The sequence below is a fragment of the Sinocyclocheilus grahami genome, unplaced genomic scaffold (genome assembly GCF_001515645.1).
Source record: "Sinocyclocheilus grahami isolate Dianchi unplaced genomic scaffold, SAMN03320097.WGS_v1.1 scaffold227.1, whole genome shotgun sequence".
NCBI classification, from domain to species: Eukaryota; Metazoa; Chordata; class Actinopteri; order Cypriniformes; family Cyprinidae; genus Sinocyclocheilus; species Sinocyclocheilus grahami.
This window is the reverse complement of record NW_015505406.1, coordinates 911,611-930,332: the sequence shown is the minus strand read 5'-3', so window position 1 is coordinate 930,332 and position 18,722 is coordinate 911,611. Positions and strand designations below refer to the sequence as shown.

At 37.5% G+C, this 18,722-nt stretch overlaps 2 protein-coding genes, 1 long non-coding RNA gene and 1 pseudogene across 3 annotated transcripts; 2 read left to right on the top strand and 2 right to left on the bottom strand.

Moving 5' to 3' along the window:
* Positions 1 to 228: 228 nt before the first annotated feature.
* On the bottom strand, positions 229 to 2,039 carry LOC107597080 (uncharacterized; annotated as a pseudogene).
* A 5,500-nt stretch (positions 2,040 to 7,539) lies between these two features.
* LOC107597061 (E3 ubiquitin-protein ligase RNF182-like) lies at positions 7,540 to 8,994 on the bottom strand. The gene is made up of 2 exons (XM_016287973.1): positions 8,308 to 8,994; positions 7,540 to 8,205 (listed from the first exon to the last, which is right to left on the bottom strand). Exons 1-2 carry the CDS (start codon positions 8,720 to 8,722, stop codon positions 8,147 to 8,149), a joined length of 474 nt encoding a protein of 157 aa, XP_016143459.1. The 5' UTR covers positions 8,723 to 8,994; the 3' UTR covers positions 7,540 to 8,146.
* Positions 8,995 to 11,533: 2,539 nt separating this feature from the next.
* Positions 11,534 to 13,361, top strand: LOC107597063 (uncharacterized). Its single transcript, XR_001610430.1, has 3 exons — positions 11,534 to 11,736; positions 13,102 to 13,206; positions 13,316 to 13,361. It is a non-coding gene; the product is annotated as an uncharacterized lncRNA (long non-coding RNA).
* Positions 11,707 to 17,595, top strand: LOC107597079 (uncharacterized). The gene is made up of 3 exons (XM_016287991.1): positions 11,707 to 11,782; positions 13,316 to 13,388; positions 16,914 to 17,595. Exons 1-3 carry the CDS (start codon positions 11,707 to 11,709, stop codon positions 17,593 to 17,595), a joined length of 831 nt encoding a protein of 276 aa, XP_016143477.1.
* The last annotated feature ends 1,127 nt before the right edge of the window (positions 17,596 to 18,722 follow it).

The window sequence follows — 18,722 nt, the reverse complement described above, 5'->3', positions numbered from 1 at the left end:
GTGTCAGCAGAATGTGGTTTGATGTCGGTGAAGGAGGCGCTACCCGCTATATCTGAAAACCGAACTGGTTTATAATGGTTTAGGCCTGATTTTGTTGAAGACATGTTAAGGTTGGATTTGGGTGAGGTTTTATCAAATGTATTAATGTACTTTCCGACTGCAAAGCTGCTTGTGGGTCTTAAAGCCTGGTACACACTGACAGCACTAAGGCTAATATCTGCTTCTGAGATATGAGACGTTTTGTTCCTCCAGTCTGAAGCTGCATTAGCTTGAAGGATGTTAGCTTTGCCAGAAGGTTTCATAGCAGATCTGTGCATAGGTGACTGGAAAGTGAGCTTTGCAGAGCTATTCGTTTTATGACTATTAACGACAGCAGATCTATAAATTGCAGATTGAGAGGTTGGGATGGCATAGATGTTCTGGTGGTTTGAACTGTCTTCAGCTTGCCTACCAATCACAACGCTGCTGGTCGGTCTCAATCTTATGGGACTATAATTTTCAGTATTTGACCGTGTTACTCCAGCAGAGTTTCTGTCTTTAATTTCCTTTGTTGGATTTAACACATCTTCATGTTCCTTCAAGCTATACCTGCGAAGTGGCTGGATTACAGCATTGCGTATTTGAGGATACCCAGTCACTTTGTTCATAAGAGAAGACTTATGAATTGGAAGAAAAAGCTCTGATGTGGGACTGTTGCTAGATTTTATGGATGCTATTTAAGTTGGATCCAACAAAACTGCCATTTGAGAATCTCACTGTTGGGAATTCATCTTGGTTAGATTTAGTGGGCTGTGCTGAAGTAAGCCTACTTGAAGTCCACCTCTGAGATGTTTTAGACTGAACTTCGTCAACAGCTCCATTATTTGTAGTATTTGAGATGTTTTCATTGCTACAGCTTGACCTCTAACAACATGGTGCTTTAGAGCATCAGACATCGGGTTACTTGCACCTTCAGTAGAAGAGATGGTTTCACGTTGAGGTCCATTATCAAAAGAATCTGTCTGATCCCAATAAGGTTGTTTTTCTTGGCTTGATTCAATGTCCTTGAACTGGAAAAGTGTTTTTTCGTAGCTCTCACGCATCAAGGGTTTTTGAGCGAGTGCATTTTGGGCGGTATGTGGACGAGCAGGGGCATATTGCACATTAGATGAAGACTTTAAGAAGGGCTTTTGGCCAGAGTGCATTTCTGATTTTTGTAGAGATGTCTGCAATGTAGGGACAAATGTGAAACCTTTAAAAGCATACAGCTTTTTAGAAGTTAGATAATATGGTCCGTTTCGGCTACTAGACGTATCTGAATTTTTAGATGCGCCCTGAGTGCCAGACACAGATGGACTAACGCTGTGGACGTGACTCTTCATTGTGTTACCTAGCACAAGACTTGGCACAGGATAATGTTTAATGGATAACGATTGTACAGTGCTTTGGCCGAAGGAATTCAGATGTGTCCTATTTTGGGTGTTATGCTGACTTGGCTTCCTCAATTAATGATTTGTTGGGTCTGGTAGATTAATATTTTTATCACGTTCTGAAAATAACATGGTGTTCTTTGCGAACTGCATTCTTGGGCTCAAGTCTGTGTTTTGTTTCGACCGTTTGAGTAGCGCGGACATCTGGATGCCACTGTTTTCATCTGATAGGAAGTAAGAGCGGGCATTATTGGTCACTGAAGGCCTGATGGCAGATATACCTGTAGCCAAATTATCATAATTCTTTTGATTGTGAAAGGTTTGAATGGGCACAACATTCTGACTTCTTTGTTAACCATTTTGTGTCAACTGAATGTTCTTGAGAGTGTAGCTGCTCGCGGCTGATTTTGTATTTCCATATTCAAAAATGCTTTGCAGATTTGCTTTTGGATTGGCAAACCTTTCAGAATTCGACAGCTTGATGTGATCATGCTGAGAAGAAAAGATCTAAGATTTTTTTAATGGAAGGATGCTATGACCTCTATTTGAATTTGATCTCTTAAATGAAGGAGATATTGGTGTTGGGATTGTCGGAGGTTTAAACACCTTGGAAAGGGCTACGTCCCTCATATTCTCGTAATAAATTTGTGAAATTCCAGTCCCAGCAGAAAAAGCTTCTGGCAATGGTTGGCTCTTTTGTTGATTTGCTGTTACAATAGAGGGAGATGTATTTGCCGGTACAACTCTCCTCAGCACTTTTTGATTCTGGCCATTGCTTTGAAGAAAATATTCCAGCAGCATGTTTCCATCACTTTTGTGCCTGATATTATGGTTCACAGTTGAGCTTCTAGACATATAAATGGTTGGAATATTTTCCCTCAAATAAGGTTCATTGAGTCCTAATGGTCGTGAACTGTCTGAGTGCATTTCTGATTTAGAAATATGTTGATATCCAAATGAGCCTGATCTATGCATTCCACCTTTTTTCCTCACCAGCCTTGGGGCCAAATTAATATCACTAGAGCTCATTTGGCTCCCATTAAAGTGTAAGGGATTTTGTTCCTGTTGGACTGTTTGGAAATCATAGGTTCTTTTGGCATCGGTTTCATCATTAAATTTGGCGCTTGCTAATTCAACAGGATTATATCTGATATTGATATTGGACTGGATATTATTTGGGACTGAATAGATAACATCTGCAGAAGCTCTTGTGTCAGTGGGGCTGAAGCTTGGATTTTTTTTGCATTGAAATCATTTCTCTGGTTGTATGAGGCAGAGCTGATCCACGGAAGCTGATATTTGCTGTTCAATTGTTCCTTTGAAGACTGCCTCTTATTGGATTTTAAATGGGTGGATTAACACTTTTGAAACTTTTCAGCACTTGTATTTTGAGCTTTGAATCATCCATGACATCTAATGCAGGGCTGTCCAAACTCGGTCCTGGAGGGCCAGTGTCTTGCAGAGTTTAGCTCCAACTTGCCTCAACACACCTGACTGGAAGTTTCTATGCCTAGTAAGAGCTCGATTAGTTGCTTCAGGTGTGTTTAATTAGGGTTGGAGCTCAACTCTGCAGGACACCGGCCCTCCAGGGCCGAGTTTGGACAGCCCTGTCCTAAAGGCATTGGTGACGAACCAACAATATATTTAGTTATTTTATAAATGCATACGGCAGCAAATTTAAAGCCCGTTTATTTGTACACATTATGCAATATATATGAAAAACACCCGAAGGACAATAATACAGTTTTGACTACTTTTGTCACATGCAGCTGTTCTAAATATTTATAGACTAAAAACTACATCTTACCTATTGACACTTTAGGCAAACATCCCACAACAGAAAGAGTCAAGCCAACCAAAGCCAGTCTATAAAAAAAATTGTCAGTTTTAAAATTACAATAAATGATTACTAAAATGGAATAAAATGTATGGAATGGTATTGCTAAATTGAAGGCCTGAATGCTTACCTCAGATAGTATTGAGACATGTTTTAAGGACTAATGCCTCTAGAGGAGCAATTCCCCTTCTCTAGAGGGAGGAGTCGTATAACTCCTCTTACTCAGTTTCACTTTAAAATCGGTTAAAGGGGTGGTTGATTGCGATTTCACTTTTTTAACATTAGTTAGTAATGTTGCTGTTTGATCATAAACAATATCTGCAAAGTTACGACACTGAAAGTTCAATGCAAACGGAGATAATGTCTTTTAAAATTATGCCAGTTTAATGCCTATTACGGCTGGTAGGGACTACAACAAGCTTCTTCCCTATAAATTTACATAAACCCGCCCCCGGGAACATGCAACAAAGGGGGTGAGGTCATGTTGCGCTGCTTTAGAGAAGAGGAAGAGTTGTTGCCATGCCATCAAAACTAGGGGTGCACGAACAAATCTATTAATATATGAATCGTGATTCTGTCTTCTCTGCGTCTCAATCGGGCTCAAAATGATAAGCAATATTGATGATGCCATTGTTTACAACACAACATGCATGCACTGAGCTGAGGGGCGTGACGATTAGACGAGCACTGGCGGTTTAGCCAATCACAACACACTGGACTAGCTAACCAATCAGAGCCCATCGTGTATTTCTGAGGGAGGGGCTTCATAAAAACAGGAACTCATTGGGGTGTTTATCAGAGAAGGGACAGAGTGGTGTACAATAATGGTAAATTATGTGAAAAATAATGCGTTTTTAAAAAAAACGAAGCATTAACACATATTAGACTGCACCCCATAAACACAATCAAGCCTAGAAAAAAAAAAAAAAAAAAAGTCAACTACCCCTTTAAAAATACAAATAAATACATCAATTTCATTCACACGGACAAGCTACACAACATATCTGATCATTACCAGCTCAGGGCTCATTAATAATGACTGTCTGGCCAGAGAACAGTGTGAAAGACGAGAGAACTATCAGCCAGTGCAGTCCATACATGCTCATAAAAAAACTACTGCATTTGCACTTGTTTGAGAGCCTTTTAAAATAAAATATTCCAGCGATTGCATGCAATCCACCCATTAGAACACAACAAGAGCTAAATTCAGGTGTTTGGGAGCCTGCAGCATCCTCATTAAACTTCTTTAGTTGCATGTCTTAAAGACTTGTGAAAAAACACTCAGAATATAACTGCAAAAACATATTAAGCACTTAAATGGACAAAAAGGCTACATTCAGGAACTACATCATTTACATGTGTAAATTTGTATTAAATTGAATAAATATATTGTATATTACAACACTTAAGTGAATGAAGATAATACTATTAGAAGAACATATCATAGAGGTCAAATAAGTGCTTATAAGTGCTCCGCAGCACATTGATTCTGGCTTCTCAGCTCTACAACGGACAATCACATACAAGATTATTTCAAAATACATGATAGCTTGGCGAATATCATCGAAAATAGTCGTTTATGTCTCACGTGAATATAAACTGTTGAGAAAAAAAATAAAACCGCTTTTACCAGCTGCTTTCTGTCGTCAATGCTCATCCATAAAAACCAGAAAATCATTCATCTTGGCTGCTTTTTTGTATGGATGTATTTATTTATTTTTGCTCTAACAAGAATTAATCTATATTTAATAAACTATGACATGTTATTTTACATTTGATTTTTCCATTTCTGGATTTAAACCCCTAATAACCTGCTCTTTTATACTATTGTTTGCAATTTGTTTATGGCACAATTTAACTGGTATCTACACTTTTATTTCCACAATAAACTTGCTTGTTAGAATATTACCAAGCTGCTTAAAATGCCTGAAGTAGCTACTTGACTTTTACTTTTGAATTTGAAATGTAAATCCTAAAAAAAACCTTGGAATCAGCCATATTTATGAAAAGGTGCTTGACCTATTGAAAAACAATATGAATTAAATTAGTTTAATTTTTAGCCATGACAATTTTTGTTGTCATAAAACCCTTCTTCAATACAATACAAAATAACAAGTGTCTATAAAAATATCATGAAGCGATAACTGTTGTCCTGTTTTCATCATTATATTGTTTATATATTATAATTGTTAAATAACCATTTAACAAGTCACATAATAATCAATCATTACTGCTTAAAATTATAATATTATATTATAAGTAAACTAATCATAAAACATTTGTAATCATTCAAAAAATATTGACCAATTAATTGTAATGTGGCTCAGAGATGAAGGCCATAATGCTAATGATGTCCACACGAGAGAGCCACAGGATAACAAATCCTTCAAGATCTCAGTTCAGACTTTGAAAAGGTTTCATTTAAGTGATTAAATAAAAAACAAAAAGAAGAAGGGTCTATAGAAAATATTATGAACACAACAACTGTTAATCATTATATTGTTTATATATTATAATTGTTAAATAACCATTTGACAAGTGACACATTTTTATCTGATATTTTAAGCATGATTGATTATTAACTCTTAAAGCATGAAATAAGATACAGAATTAGTGAATTTGAGTTTAATGTGGGTATGTTATCGGTAAAGTAATCATTACATTTTCCTAATCATTCAAAAAAAATAGCCATTAAATCTTAATGTGGCTCAGAAATGAGGGCCATAAAGATAATGCTGTCCACACGAGGGAGCCACAGGATAGCAAATCCTTCAAGATCTGTTCAAAGACTTTGGAAATGTGTCATTTAAGTGACTGAATAAAAATGCATATGAATTCATTATATTTTCATAACCTTTAATAAAGCCCAATATTAAGTATGCAAAAACTGTAATCTCCTAAATACTGATAGACCATTACTTTTTTTATCTTAATTGTAATGGTATTGACAATATATTTCTCAAGTTGTCAGACATTACTGAAAAAGTGAAGAAGGGACACTACATTAGTTATCTATTTTCATATTGTGCATATAATAGGACTCACATAAGGCCTCATAATTTACTTGAAGAGACACGTCCATTGTGTAACAGCATCATCAACATAAACCATTGTGCTTGTACCCCTAACGATCGCCTTGAATTAAACCGCATTGTTTCAGTTACCTTCTGTGTCGTTGCCCACAACGCTTCGGTGACAGGACTTTGAAATACCAAACAGGGAAAAAAATAAAAGGCATGACTTATTTCGCATCCAGCTAGCCAACTCTGTTAAAGCTGTTGTCATAGCCTAGCCCAAGAATCCTCAAATCTGGCCCACGAGATCCACTTTCCTGCAGAGTTTAGCTCTAACCCTAATCAAACACACCTGAGCATGTTAATCAATGTCTTTGGGATCATTAGAAAATCACAGGTAGGTGAGTTAGATCAGGGTTGGAGCTAAACTCTGCAGCGCATTGGCCCTCCAGTGTAAGATTTGAGGAACCCTGGCCTAGCCCATGGGTTCTCAAACCTCTCCATGAAGTAGCCCCAGCACTGTATGTTTTGTATGTCTCCCTATATCTGACACACCCACTTCAGGTCTTGCAGTCTCCACTAATGAACTGATGAGTTGAAACAGGTGTGATAGATGAGGGAGACATACAAAATGTGCAGGGCATCCAGCTAGCCAACTCTGTCGAAGCTGCTGTCATAGCCTATGATTTTTATTAGACTTTCCTGCAGAGTTTAGCTCTAACCCTAATCAAACACACCTGAGCATGTTAATCAATGTCTTTGGGATCATTAGAAAATCACAGGTAGGTGAGTTAGATCAGGGTTGGAGCTAAACTCTGCAGCGCATTGGCCCTCCAGTGTAAGATTTGAGGAACCCTGGCCTAGCCCATGGGTTCTCAAACCTCTCCATGAAGTAGCCCCAGCACTGTATGTTTTGTATGTCTCCCTATATCTGACACACCCACTTCAGGTCTTGCAGTCTCCACTAATGAACTGATGAGTTGAATCAGGTGTGATAATTGAGGGAGACATACAAAATGTGCAGGGCATCCAGCTAGCCAACTCTGTCGAAGCTGCTGTCATAGCCTATGATTTTTATTAGAATAGAAAATAGCAAGGGTCCATAGAAAAATACTGTTGTACGTTTTTTGCACCGGGGCAGCTCAAGAACGCCGGACACACAAGTACTCGGGCTTGTTTAGCCCAAGGCTGCCGAGGCTGGTTTTGCCAAGCCAACATCAAAGTTTGTGTTTGAACTTTAGCTTCTAGTTCTATATGCTCTTCTTAAAAAAATACACACGTGATCTTGAAAAGACATATAATTAGGGCTCTTTCATTTGATACAAATGCAACACTGAAAAACTCCTTATAATTCAACTTAATAGACAGAATAAATACAAGTATATTTCATAGAAATTCTTCAAAATCATTAAGTTACAATAATTTAAAAAGGAGAAACTGGGTGAGTATAGTCTCCATGATTTTGTAACAGAAAAGAAACAGCACCAAAAATATAATGGCCTAAAAGAAAATAATCTATAAGGCATTGTGGTTCATAAAAAAAAGACATGTTTTTGTTGATGTGTTTCTCTGGAACAACCCTACATCTTTATGGCGATGAGTCACGCCCAACAGCAAACAGTCCTCTTGTGCGTCCCATGTGCTGACATCCCACAGCTTCAGCACACAAACACATGTCATCCATAGGTTGGACTGCCATCCATAACCTCGAGGCAGGGCCGTGACACCCTCAAACACTGGAGGGGACACATCCACCCAAACGTTCAGTTCAGCAGTAAACCAGTGGTTTTCAATAGATGATCCTTAAATGATTACATCTGCTCCCTTAAATCGTGTGTGGTTACATCTTTTGGCGACACTTCGTGAAGAACTTGAAATCTTGTCTTTCACATCATGTAGCAGGACATCATTGCCAGGTCCCTCAAGTCTTCATCAGTCATACAATCTGAAAACACAAATGACACGTGTTAATTAGTTCTTAATTAACTTAATTGAAAGCCATTCAAACGCACATGCTAGTTGACACGGGGTGGAATAGGCTACTCACTTCTCCGTACATCCCCGGTGAATTTCTGGCACAGGCGATTGAAGCATTTCACCAGGCGTCTTTTACGCGATCTTTGCGGGGGTGAAACGTCTTCTTTTGGTGGGGTGACCGTGTCCCGTTTGGGCTCCTCGGTGTCTTCGTCGTCTTCCGCACATTCCTCCGCGCAGCCCTCGGTTACAAGCCGCTCAAACATGTCCTCATCTACCGGCAGGGTCTCTTGGATTCTCGCCTCCGACAGCGGCGTGGAGTGACGGCACAGCGGACACATTATCCGGGGTTCAGGGCTCTCCGCGGACCGCCGGAGCGTCACCAGGCAGCTCTCGCAAAACGTGTGTTTGCAGCACAGCTGTCGAGGACACCGCCGACTGAGGTTGTAAGTTCGGTAGCAGATTCCGCACTCCGTTTCTGGAAACATGTTGTCCTGTTGTTTGTTTGCTTCTCTCTTGTTGCGCACTCTTAAGGTTGGTAGTAAAGTGCCGGTGCTTCATGCTGAGGAGTCTTATATACCTAGTTGGTAAAGGCGGCTCGGATGAAAGTACGTAGGGGGGAGGCGTTTCGGTTTCCTTTCGTTCTCGGCCAAACTGACTGTAGCTGGAGGACTAGCATTTTTAAACAAGTGATGTCATCGTCTGTAAACACGGTGATGTCATGCATGACTAAACAGAGCCAGAAGTTACGTCATACTGGCGTACGTGTCTTACTGTAGCCTACTTTTGTACTTAAAAAAAAAAAAAAAGGTGTAACCATGTTATAGATATAGTAAATGTTTGTATGGGGAAAACCAAAGCAGGAATTCCCCATGCACTGATTTTGCCAAGTATTTTAGATTTAGGAAAAAATGAAACCTGTGCGTGGGTGTCATTGACTTTACTGATATGCAGGGCTATTACGGTAAATCGGAGTCAAATAACGCCCGGTTTATTTGAATTCACTCCTGTTTTTAAAGGGGTCATGAACTGAGAAAACAAAATTCCCTTGCTCTTTTGACACATAAGAGGTCATTGTAGGCCTACAATAAAAAAATATCATGCAAGAACTCAAAATAACTTTCCTTTTTAGTCTAAAAACGGCTTATATTGAAGCCAATCTGCTAGAAAGACTATGGCAAGCCGTTTTGACTTTTATTCATTCTCGGGATATGAATTCTTGATATCAACTCAATTTTCACTAGTAAAAACTATAATTCTTGATATCTGTAATTGTATTTCCACTATTAAATGTCACCATAGGCTGCCATTCAAAATCAATTGTTGATATCAAGAATTAATAAGTTGAAATTCTAGTTTCACATATCAGAAATACAATTCTTACTAGTAAAAACCTTTATTTTTGATATCAGTAATCACGTGGTTACTAGTACAGACGTCTATTCTTGATATCAACAATTTAATTGTCACTAGTGACAATGTTCATTTCTGATATCATGAATGTGATTTACTAGAAACAAGTCATTTTAGATATCAGAAATTACCCTCCCAATTGTTGATATCAGAAATACATGTTCAGATATCAGAAATGAACATTGTCACTAGTGACAATTAAATTGTTGATATCAAGAATAGATGTCTGTACTAGTAACCACGTGATTACTGATATCAAAAATAAAGGTTTTTACTAGTAAGAATTGTATTTCTGATATGTGAAATTGGAATTTCAACTTATTAATTCTTGATATCAACAATTGATTTTGAATGGCAGCCTATGGTGACATTTAATAGTGGAAATACAATTACAGATATCAAGAATTATAGTTTTTACTAGTGAAAATTGAATTGTTGATATCAAGAATTAACATTGTTACTAGTGGAAATGTAATTGCTGATATCAAAAATGGCAATTGTTACTAGTAGAGATCTAATTCCTGATATCAAGAATTAACATTTTAACTAGTAAAAATTGAATTGTTGATATCAAGAATTCATATCCTGAGAATGAATAAAAGTCAAAACGGCTTGCCATAGAAAGACAGGTTGCGGAATGTACCACTTTATGATGTAATAGTGTGGCTAAACCCCGCCTTCGCAGAAGACGATCAAGCCTGCTTCTACGTCACTGCCTGTTTAGCCCCACCCACCGATTCGTGCATGTAGTGTAAATAACGAGAGAGGCAGAAATCTAAAGATAAAGACAACAAGATGCTGTACATCTCTGCATTGCCTTCCTTCTGATCCCAACATTAGGAAAGAGTGGATGAAGTTTATTTTTAATGAAGTTCCAGACTGCGTCAGTAAGAACTTGGTCCTTTGTTCGCTTAATTTTACTGCAGATTCGTTTACAAAAGGTACAGTTCGACCTATTAAAACGGAGCAAATTTATGAGGAGTAAAAACGGGACATAAAAAAAGCCTATTCTAAATTGTTTTTTGATGTAAAAAAATCTTGATAACATTATAAGTGTACCTTAGAGAACAGTACTAAAAAAAACAGTCCATGAGCCCTTTAACAATGCAGTAACAGAAATGAAATATTTAATAAATTCTAAGTAAACAATGTTTTTTGGGGAATTTGGTGTGTTTTAAGATTTAGGTTGACATTAAAACTTGTCAAACTCAGAATAACTTTTTTTGTTTTGCTTGATATTTGTACAGTAAGCCTGTGAAAAAATTACATATTTTACAATGACCCTTTTTCTAGCTTACCGGAATCCATGCCTTTTTGAAACACTGAGTGCCTCAGGGTTTTTCTATTGTAGGTGTGGAGGAAACGACTTTTATAAAAATAAACAGTGATTACAGCAAGGGAAATACAATACACCCGAGCTGTGCTGCACCTTATTAGCCTAATCCAAACAAAACCACTCTACCCCACTGAGATTTCCCAGAATGCTCTCGCCTCCTGTTTTCTCCCTCCCCGTCATTCCCTTACTTGGTCTTAGGTGTGCCGCGCTGATTCTAAACTGGCTGTAGCCGGTTGACCTTTGCTCTGAGTGCTTCCCGCATTCTCTTGTGTCTCTCGTAACTTTTTGAACTTTCTTCTTAAGAACACACACTTGTTTACTCTGTTATCTGATACTTTTGTGTTTAGAGCAGAGCATGTATAGAGTGTATCATGTATAAGTGCCGTCTGAAATTTTTTCTCATGTTTATGTCCAGTTATTTCACTTTAATGGCAGTGAAAAGAACCTATTACATATAGGAGCCTGATTAAAAAAACATTTGAAAAAAATTTCAAATGGCACTTAGAGGCTTTGCATCTGAACTTTTCATATGTGTGTGTGTATACATGTATGTAATAATAGTAATATGAATATCACTTTATAATGTTGTAGAAATGCCTAACAGGATGTAATTGTTGTGTTTCTACCCAGTAAATTCTGTAAGTCCTGATGTTTTATATGTGAACAAGAGGAAGTTGAGAAATAAAGTCGACAATGAAAGGGGGAAAAAAAGGTTGGCTTAGGATGTCGCTGCCAGACATGATCAACGTGCTGGTAAACCACTCACTACAAAACATGACCCATGACCGCAGTCTCGTCAGTTATAAATGGAACAAACAGCTCTTAATCATTTACTTACTGTAAACAATACCAAATACCAATTTTTTGCAACAATACCAAAAAGCCAGTTGGTCATGTCCCATGGATTGTTACAGTTGTCATTTCAGTGCCAGATATTATGTGTCTGTGGAAAAGGAAGTACATTCTACACTCTTAAAAATAAAGGTGCTTCACGATGCCATAGAAGAACCTTTTTGTCTAAACGGTTCCATAAAGAACCTTTAACATCTGAAGAACCTTTCTGTTTCACAAAAGCTTCTTTGTGGTGAAAAAAGGTTCTTCAGATTATAAAAAGGTAAGAAAGAGATGGTTCTTTAAAGAACCTTTGACTGAATGGTTCTTTGTGGAACCAAAAATGGTTCTTCTATGGCATCGCTTGAAGAACCTTTTGAAGCACCTTTATTTTTAAGAGTGTATGAAATGTTTTGTCTTTTTTTTTCTCTCTCTCTCTCTGTTTCTTGGCATAATAATGCCCAAACTGTATTTGAACAGTATTTAGAACTGAATTTTAAATGGCTTTCCAGACACATAAACATTAATCTTTTAATTTTGGCATGATGGTACCATGTTCTTTCATGCTTAAAATAATAGTTCAGCCAATGATCACCCTCATGGTGTTCTAACTTGTGAGACTGACTTTTTTTTCTGAGAAAAGAATATTTTTAAGAAGGTAAAAAAAACTAAAAACAAAAAAAAACACTGGGACATTTTTCATATGCTCTTTAGAATAAAAAAAAAAGGCATGACAGAATTTCCATTTTTTTTGAAAATTGTGAATTTTGAAAATGAACATTTGCATAATAAATTAAATTATATTGCTTTATTTTTGACACGTGAATTTTATGGAGTGTAGTTATTTAATGATTATTGATATACTATTATGGTTTACTATTTTAAATGTTGTATATATTTTTTTCATTTGAAATTAGTTAGTTTTAATAATTTTGTTGTATGCTTTTAACTTTCATTTTAAATTATGATAACTGCACATACAAAATGTTTAAAATTGTTTAATTTCTTTTGATATTTAAAGCTAAACTAAATGAGAAACGTTGCCTTTGCAACTAGCTGAAATTAAAGTTTTCATATTAAATTTCAGTTAACGTCCATTTTATTTAGAATTGTTAGTTTAACCATATTAGCCTTGTGTACATGAAGTTTTACACAACACTGTACTGTATCAAATAAAAAAGTAAAAGTCCAATTTTGCTAATTAACAAGTTAAATAACAGTGCAGCGAGACACATCAATGAAAGCATTCTGTAGCAACAATAGCTCTTGTGCTGTTCCCTCTCCTAGTAACCAAGCCATCTCTTGATGATAAATGTCAGTGAAGCAGCACCCACCCCAGCCATACATAGCATGACATCAGGGGAGGGAAGAGACTGAAAGAAAGAGACCGAGGTAAACGTACAAAAACATGTGCAGGGTATAAACAGACAGTGTTAAATGGTGACAGAGCTTAGTCAACAGTTTTTCCCCCAAACTTCTCACCTGTGACAAACTGACCCAGCATGGACCCGGCGCTCACGTTTGAACGGGCACAGAGCATTTCACCTTGAAAGAAAAACAGCAGGACTGGAACGGTGAGTGATTCTTTCATCCTTCTTTCACACACTATAAACTGTGGTGCTAATAGAACACCCAGCTCTGGTTCTCTGAATAACAGCAATGATAAGCCGTCGTATGCAAATACAGAGTTCCCAGATATATGAATATATTTACTTGTCATTTCTATTTCCTTTCCATTTATTACATAAATATTAAAGTGTAGATTGTTTATGAAAGATTTTCACAATATAACTACATGCATTCTTCCTGAAAACAATTATATCATTGTGTAACTCGCATGACCAGATGTTGTGGCTTTGTTTAATGTTATGTAGCATATTTCGGTTACATTTGCAAATTGACACTACAAATGACTAACTTATAAACAAACAATTTTGCATATTAAGATCTGCACTGCTTATATTTTAATAAAAGTTAAAGTCCAAGTTTGCACTCTTACACTAAATATTGCCACTAATTCTATAGAGACCTGCATTGCTAGGCAGCCCCTCCTGTGAGTGATGGTTGCTTTGACTATGCCCACTCGAGAGTTGGATTGAAACTGCAACCCTAATAAGAAAACAGACCGCAGGGTTTATTAGAAGTAAAGAGTCTTAATAAACCCTGCTGTATTTGGACCTTTTTTTTGTATGTGCAGTTATCATAAATTTGTACATATTTCTTACCCAATTAATGAAAATTGTAAATACAAAGCTTTTGAGACTAAAACACGTGCAGATGAAAGCCAAATCTGATGAAATCATCATAAAATTGTGTTGTTTACAAGCCAAAAGTGGCTCATTTTATATGCAGGTGTATACATACATTTACTAATCATTATCACAAGATCTATGTGACTTTTCGGGGAGTTTTTGTTGATATTTTGGTGTTGTGCCAAGACCCGGTTTCTCAATATTTTAGTGATTTCATACACCGGAATTGCGAGAGTAGCTTGTGAAACTGGGTCAGTTCCGCTTATTTATAAACTAGATGAGACCTGATTAAGCAGGATCTGGCAAATACAAAGTAGTGTTTCATAATTATATGCATATTTATATGTCAAGTCACCTTTATTTATATAGCACTTTTAACGATACGGGTTGTCAAAGCAACTGTACAGCATTAATTAGGAAAATAGTGTCAATAATGCAGAATGACAATAGTAAACACTCAATTTTCAGTTAAAGGCAGTTCATCATTGAATTCAGTGATGTCATCATCCAGCTCAGTTCAGTTTAAATAGTATCCTTGCAATCATTTGCAATCAAGTCAATGGTATCGCTGCAAATTAAGTGTCCCCAACTAAGCAAGCCAGAGGCGACAGCGGCAAGGAACCACAACTCCATCGGTGACCGAATGGAGAAAAAACGTTGGGAGAAACCAGGCTCAGTCGGGGGGCCAGTTCTCCTCTGGCCAGACGTTTCAGGCTGCAGTAAAGTCACATTGTGCAGAGGACTCAACTGGTTCCTGTGGTCTTGTCCCGGTGGCCGTCTAGGAGACAAGGTCCTCACTGGGGATCTGTCTTTGTGGCTCATCTAGTTGTCCTGATCTCCGCTGACATTCAGGGCTGTAGAAGTCATCTCTAGGTGCTGATCCACCATCTGAGCTGGCTACAAACTGGATCTGGTGGCTACAGTGATCTTGGAGTAAGAGAGAAACTGACTAATATTAGCGTAGATGCCATTCTTCTATTCTTCTAACGATGTAGCAAGTACATCGGGTGTTATGGGAAGTGTTCCCAGTTCCGGTTGTCCTAATTAATGCAGCCTAAAAATCCTTTAACGGATTTGAATATTAGAAATGTTTTAGTGTGTTGTGTAAGCCAGGTTAAAGAGATGGGTCTTTAATCTTGATTTACACTGACAGAGTGTGTCTGCCTCCCGAACAATGTTAGGTAGGTTATTCCAGAGTTTGGGCGCTAAGTAGTAAAAGGATCTGCCGCTGCAGTTGATTTTGATATTCTATTGTTCTCAAATAGCACACCTAGGTTCCTAACTGATGACGAAGAATTGACAGAGCAGCCATCAAGTTTTAGACGGTGTTCTAGGTTTGCGGAGGTTTTAGGCCCAATAATTAACACCTCTGTTTTTTCAGAATTTAGCAGTAAGAAATTACTCGTCATCCAGTTTTTTTTATATATCGACTATGCATTCCGCTAGTTTTTCAAATTGGTATGTTTTGCCGGGCCGCGACGAAATATAGAGCTGAGTATCATCAGCATAACAGTGAAAACTAACACCGTGTTTCCAGATGATATCTCCCAAGGGTAACATGTAAAGCGTGAAAAGTAACGGCCCTAGTACTGAGCCTTGAGGTACTCCATACTGCACTTGTGATCGATATAATGCCTCTTCATTCACTGCTATGAATTGATGGTGGTCAGATAAGTACGATTTGAACCATGCTAATGCACTTCCACTAATGCCAACAAAGTTTTCTAGTCTATTCAAAAGAATGTTGTGGTCAATAGTGTCGAACGCAGCACTAAGATCCAGTAGCACTAATAGAGAGATACAACCACGATCAGATGATAAGAGCAGGTAATTTGTAACTCTAATGAGAGCAGTCTCAGTACTATGATACGGTCTAAATCCTGACTGGAAATCCTCACATATTGACCATGTAAAATGGTTAAGGACATACAGCACATAAAAGTTGGAATTTGTGTTGAACAGTTATTTGCTTTGACATCACTTGCTCAACAAATGGATCCTCTGTAGTGAAGGGGTGCCGTCAGAATGAGAGTCCAAACAGCTGATTAAAACATCACAAGTACTTCACATGACATGAGTTAACATCTTGTGAAGTGAAAAGCTGTGTGTTTGTAATTAAGAAATAAATTAAGAAATTGTTATCATTAAGCAGCTAAAATAAGAGTCTCTTATCCATAATATTGGTTTCTCCAGTGAAAAAGTTGTCTTGTCTGAATCATGAGAGAAATATGCACAGATCAAGCACATTTTACAAGCGAAAACAGTTCTAAATAAATATGCCTGTGGATTTTGATGTGAGAGGACAACAGGGGATAGTCTTGAGGAAGCGTTATTATGGATTATGGACTGTATTTTGGCCAGAAGATGCTTTAAAGTGAAAACACATTAATGATGGATTTGTTTATTACAAACACACAGCTTTTCACTTACGAAGATGTTAATTGGTTGACTAAAGTTATGAGGATTACTTGTGGATTATTGGGATGTTTTTCTCGGCTGTGTGAACTCTCATTCTGACGGCACCCATTCACTACAGATGATCCATTGGTGAGCAAGTGATGTAATGGCAGATAACGGTTGAACAAATATTCCAAGTTTTACCATTTTGCATATAAATATGCATATAAAGATATTTCTCCAAATCTGTTCTGATGAAGAAACAAACTCATATTTGATGACCTGTGGGAGAGTATGTTTTCAGTAAATTTTCATTTTTTTGTGTGAACTGTTTCTTTGAAATAATGCAAACACCTTAATCTCATTTTTGTGGCCATCTGTGGCATCACTGTTTCCTAGATGAGACATAATTAAACATGATCAACCTTTATTTTTTCTCGGTTACTTCAGAAGAGCACGACTCTGGAAGTCCCTACTGAAGATTAAAAGCCATATTCTCTGTGGCATCTCAGTTACCTCCATCATGGCAGAGACTCGACCAATACCTGCACAAACTGAGGTGCCTTCAGAGTCTCCGGAGGTGGAGTGTCCAGTTTGCTATCAGGAGTACGACCAGGACTCCAAACTCCCACGCATGCTAGAATGCCTTCACGTCTTCTGCACGGAATGTCTCTGCAAAATCCAGCTCACTCCTTTGCACCCGCCCGACCCCAACAGCGCCCCCTCAATCTCCTGCCCCCTGTGCCGCCACTCCACCCCGCTACAGTGTGGTGATGCATACTCTCTCCCTTGCAACTCACGGATTCTTTCCCAGTTGCCTCCCGTAGCCTTTCATCTGCCTGCGTCGGTGTCTGCCCGGCTGGCCACGGTGACCCAGCGCTTGGTGCTATCTCTGGGGGAGAGGGATACCCGATTCATAATCCTGCCCACTGTTAGTCTGAGAGTGGAGCAGATGGGAGAAGGCACAGAATTGGTAAACCCACCTAGGGTGCTGCTCCGAGAAATTGAGGTTCTGAGGAGACACAAGAATACCGTGATGTGCGTTCAGGTTCTGGCTGTCATCTTCTGGATTATGTTTGTGCTGACTTGTGTGATTGGGGTTGTGTTTGGGTCAAGCCTCTTTCATAATTGAGAGATTAAGGACATGGGTGTATCTTGTTACATTAATATATGTATTCTGTCCCTGCATTTTTTAAATGACAACATTTAGATCATTATAGATAGATCATTTTGATTACATGTAAAATCTACAGTTACCCTGAAATTTGGACACTTAAAATGTATTAAAGTCATTGCAAAACATTTTATAGTATACAAAGTTTAGGTTTTTAAATGATACAATAACATATGGTTCAAAGTAAAGACAAAAAGTATTGTGGAACCTGGTTGACAAATGTTAGAGAAACAAGTCCATAGTTAATGTGATAAATTATATGTAATGACTTCATATTGTACATCCATTACAAATGCACCTATTATTTACTTTTGCTATTACTTAAACCAAATTCAAAAAATGGTGAGGTTCTGAAAATAACTCTACACTAGTGTCAAGGAGATGATATCTGGTTTAATATTTTATTGAATTCAATACATTTTATTTAATACATTACATTTGGATTAAGTGTCCAAATACTTTATGGGCCTATTTTTCATGTTCATATTGTAGTGTGTACAGTTATTCCTGTCAATATTCTAAAGGATGGTATTCTCTGTTCTCTAACTTTTTGTACAGTGTGTTGTTTTGTATGCAAACATGGAAAATATATAGGCCTGCAGCATTCTGTGTTTTAGAAAAAAATGCATTGTTGTTTAATTTGAAAAAATAAATAAAAAATAATGTAGACTGCTCAGCATGGGCCTTTTCATGAAAAATGATAATGAGGTAATGAGTCCCTCTTGTGGATGATGCACATTAATACATCTGTGAGCAGTTTTGATTGCACGACATGCAGATGTACAGTATTTTATCAATTCAGCTGACTGAAAAAGTTAATATTTTTACTATTTTTGTTAATTTATGTATAGATACGAACCCTAACATTTTGTTTACAGAGCATAGTTTATTTAACAAATGATTGCATTTTTTTGTCTCACTACATGTGACAAGTTGTCCGAATGGGAAAATGAAGTTTATCGACAATGATTTGTCAATATTAATGTCACATAGACCAAATATAATTACGACCTTACCTTCACGATGTGGAAATAAAAAGGGGCGTAGCTACATAAGGTAGGCTATTAATGACTGTAAATATGAAC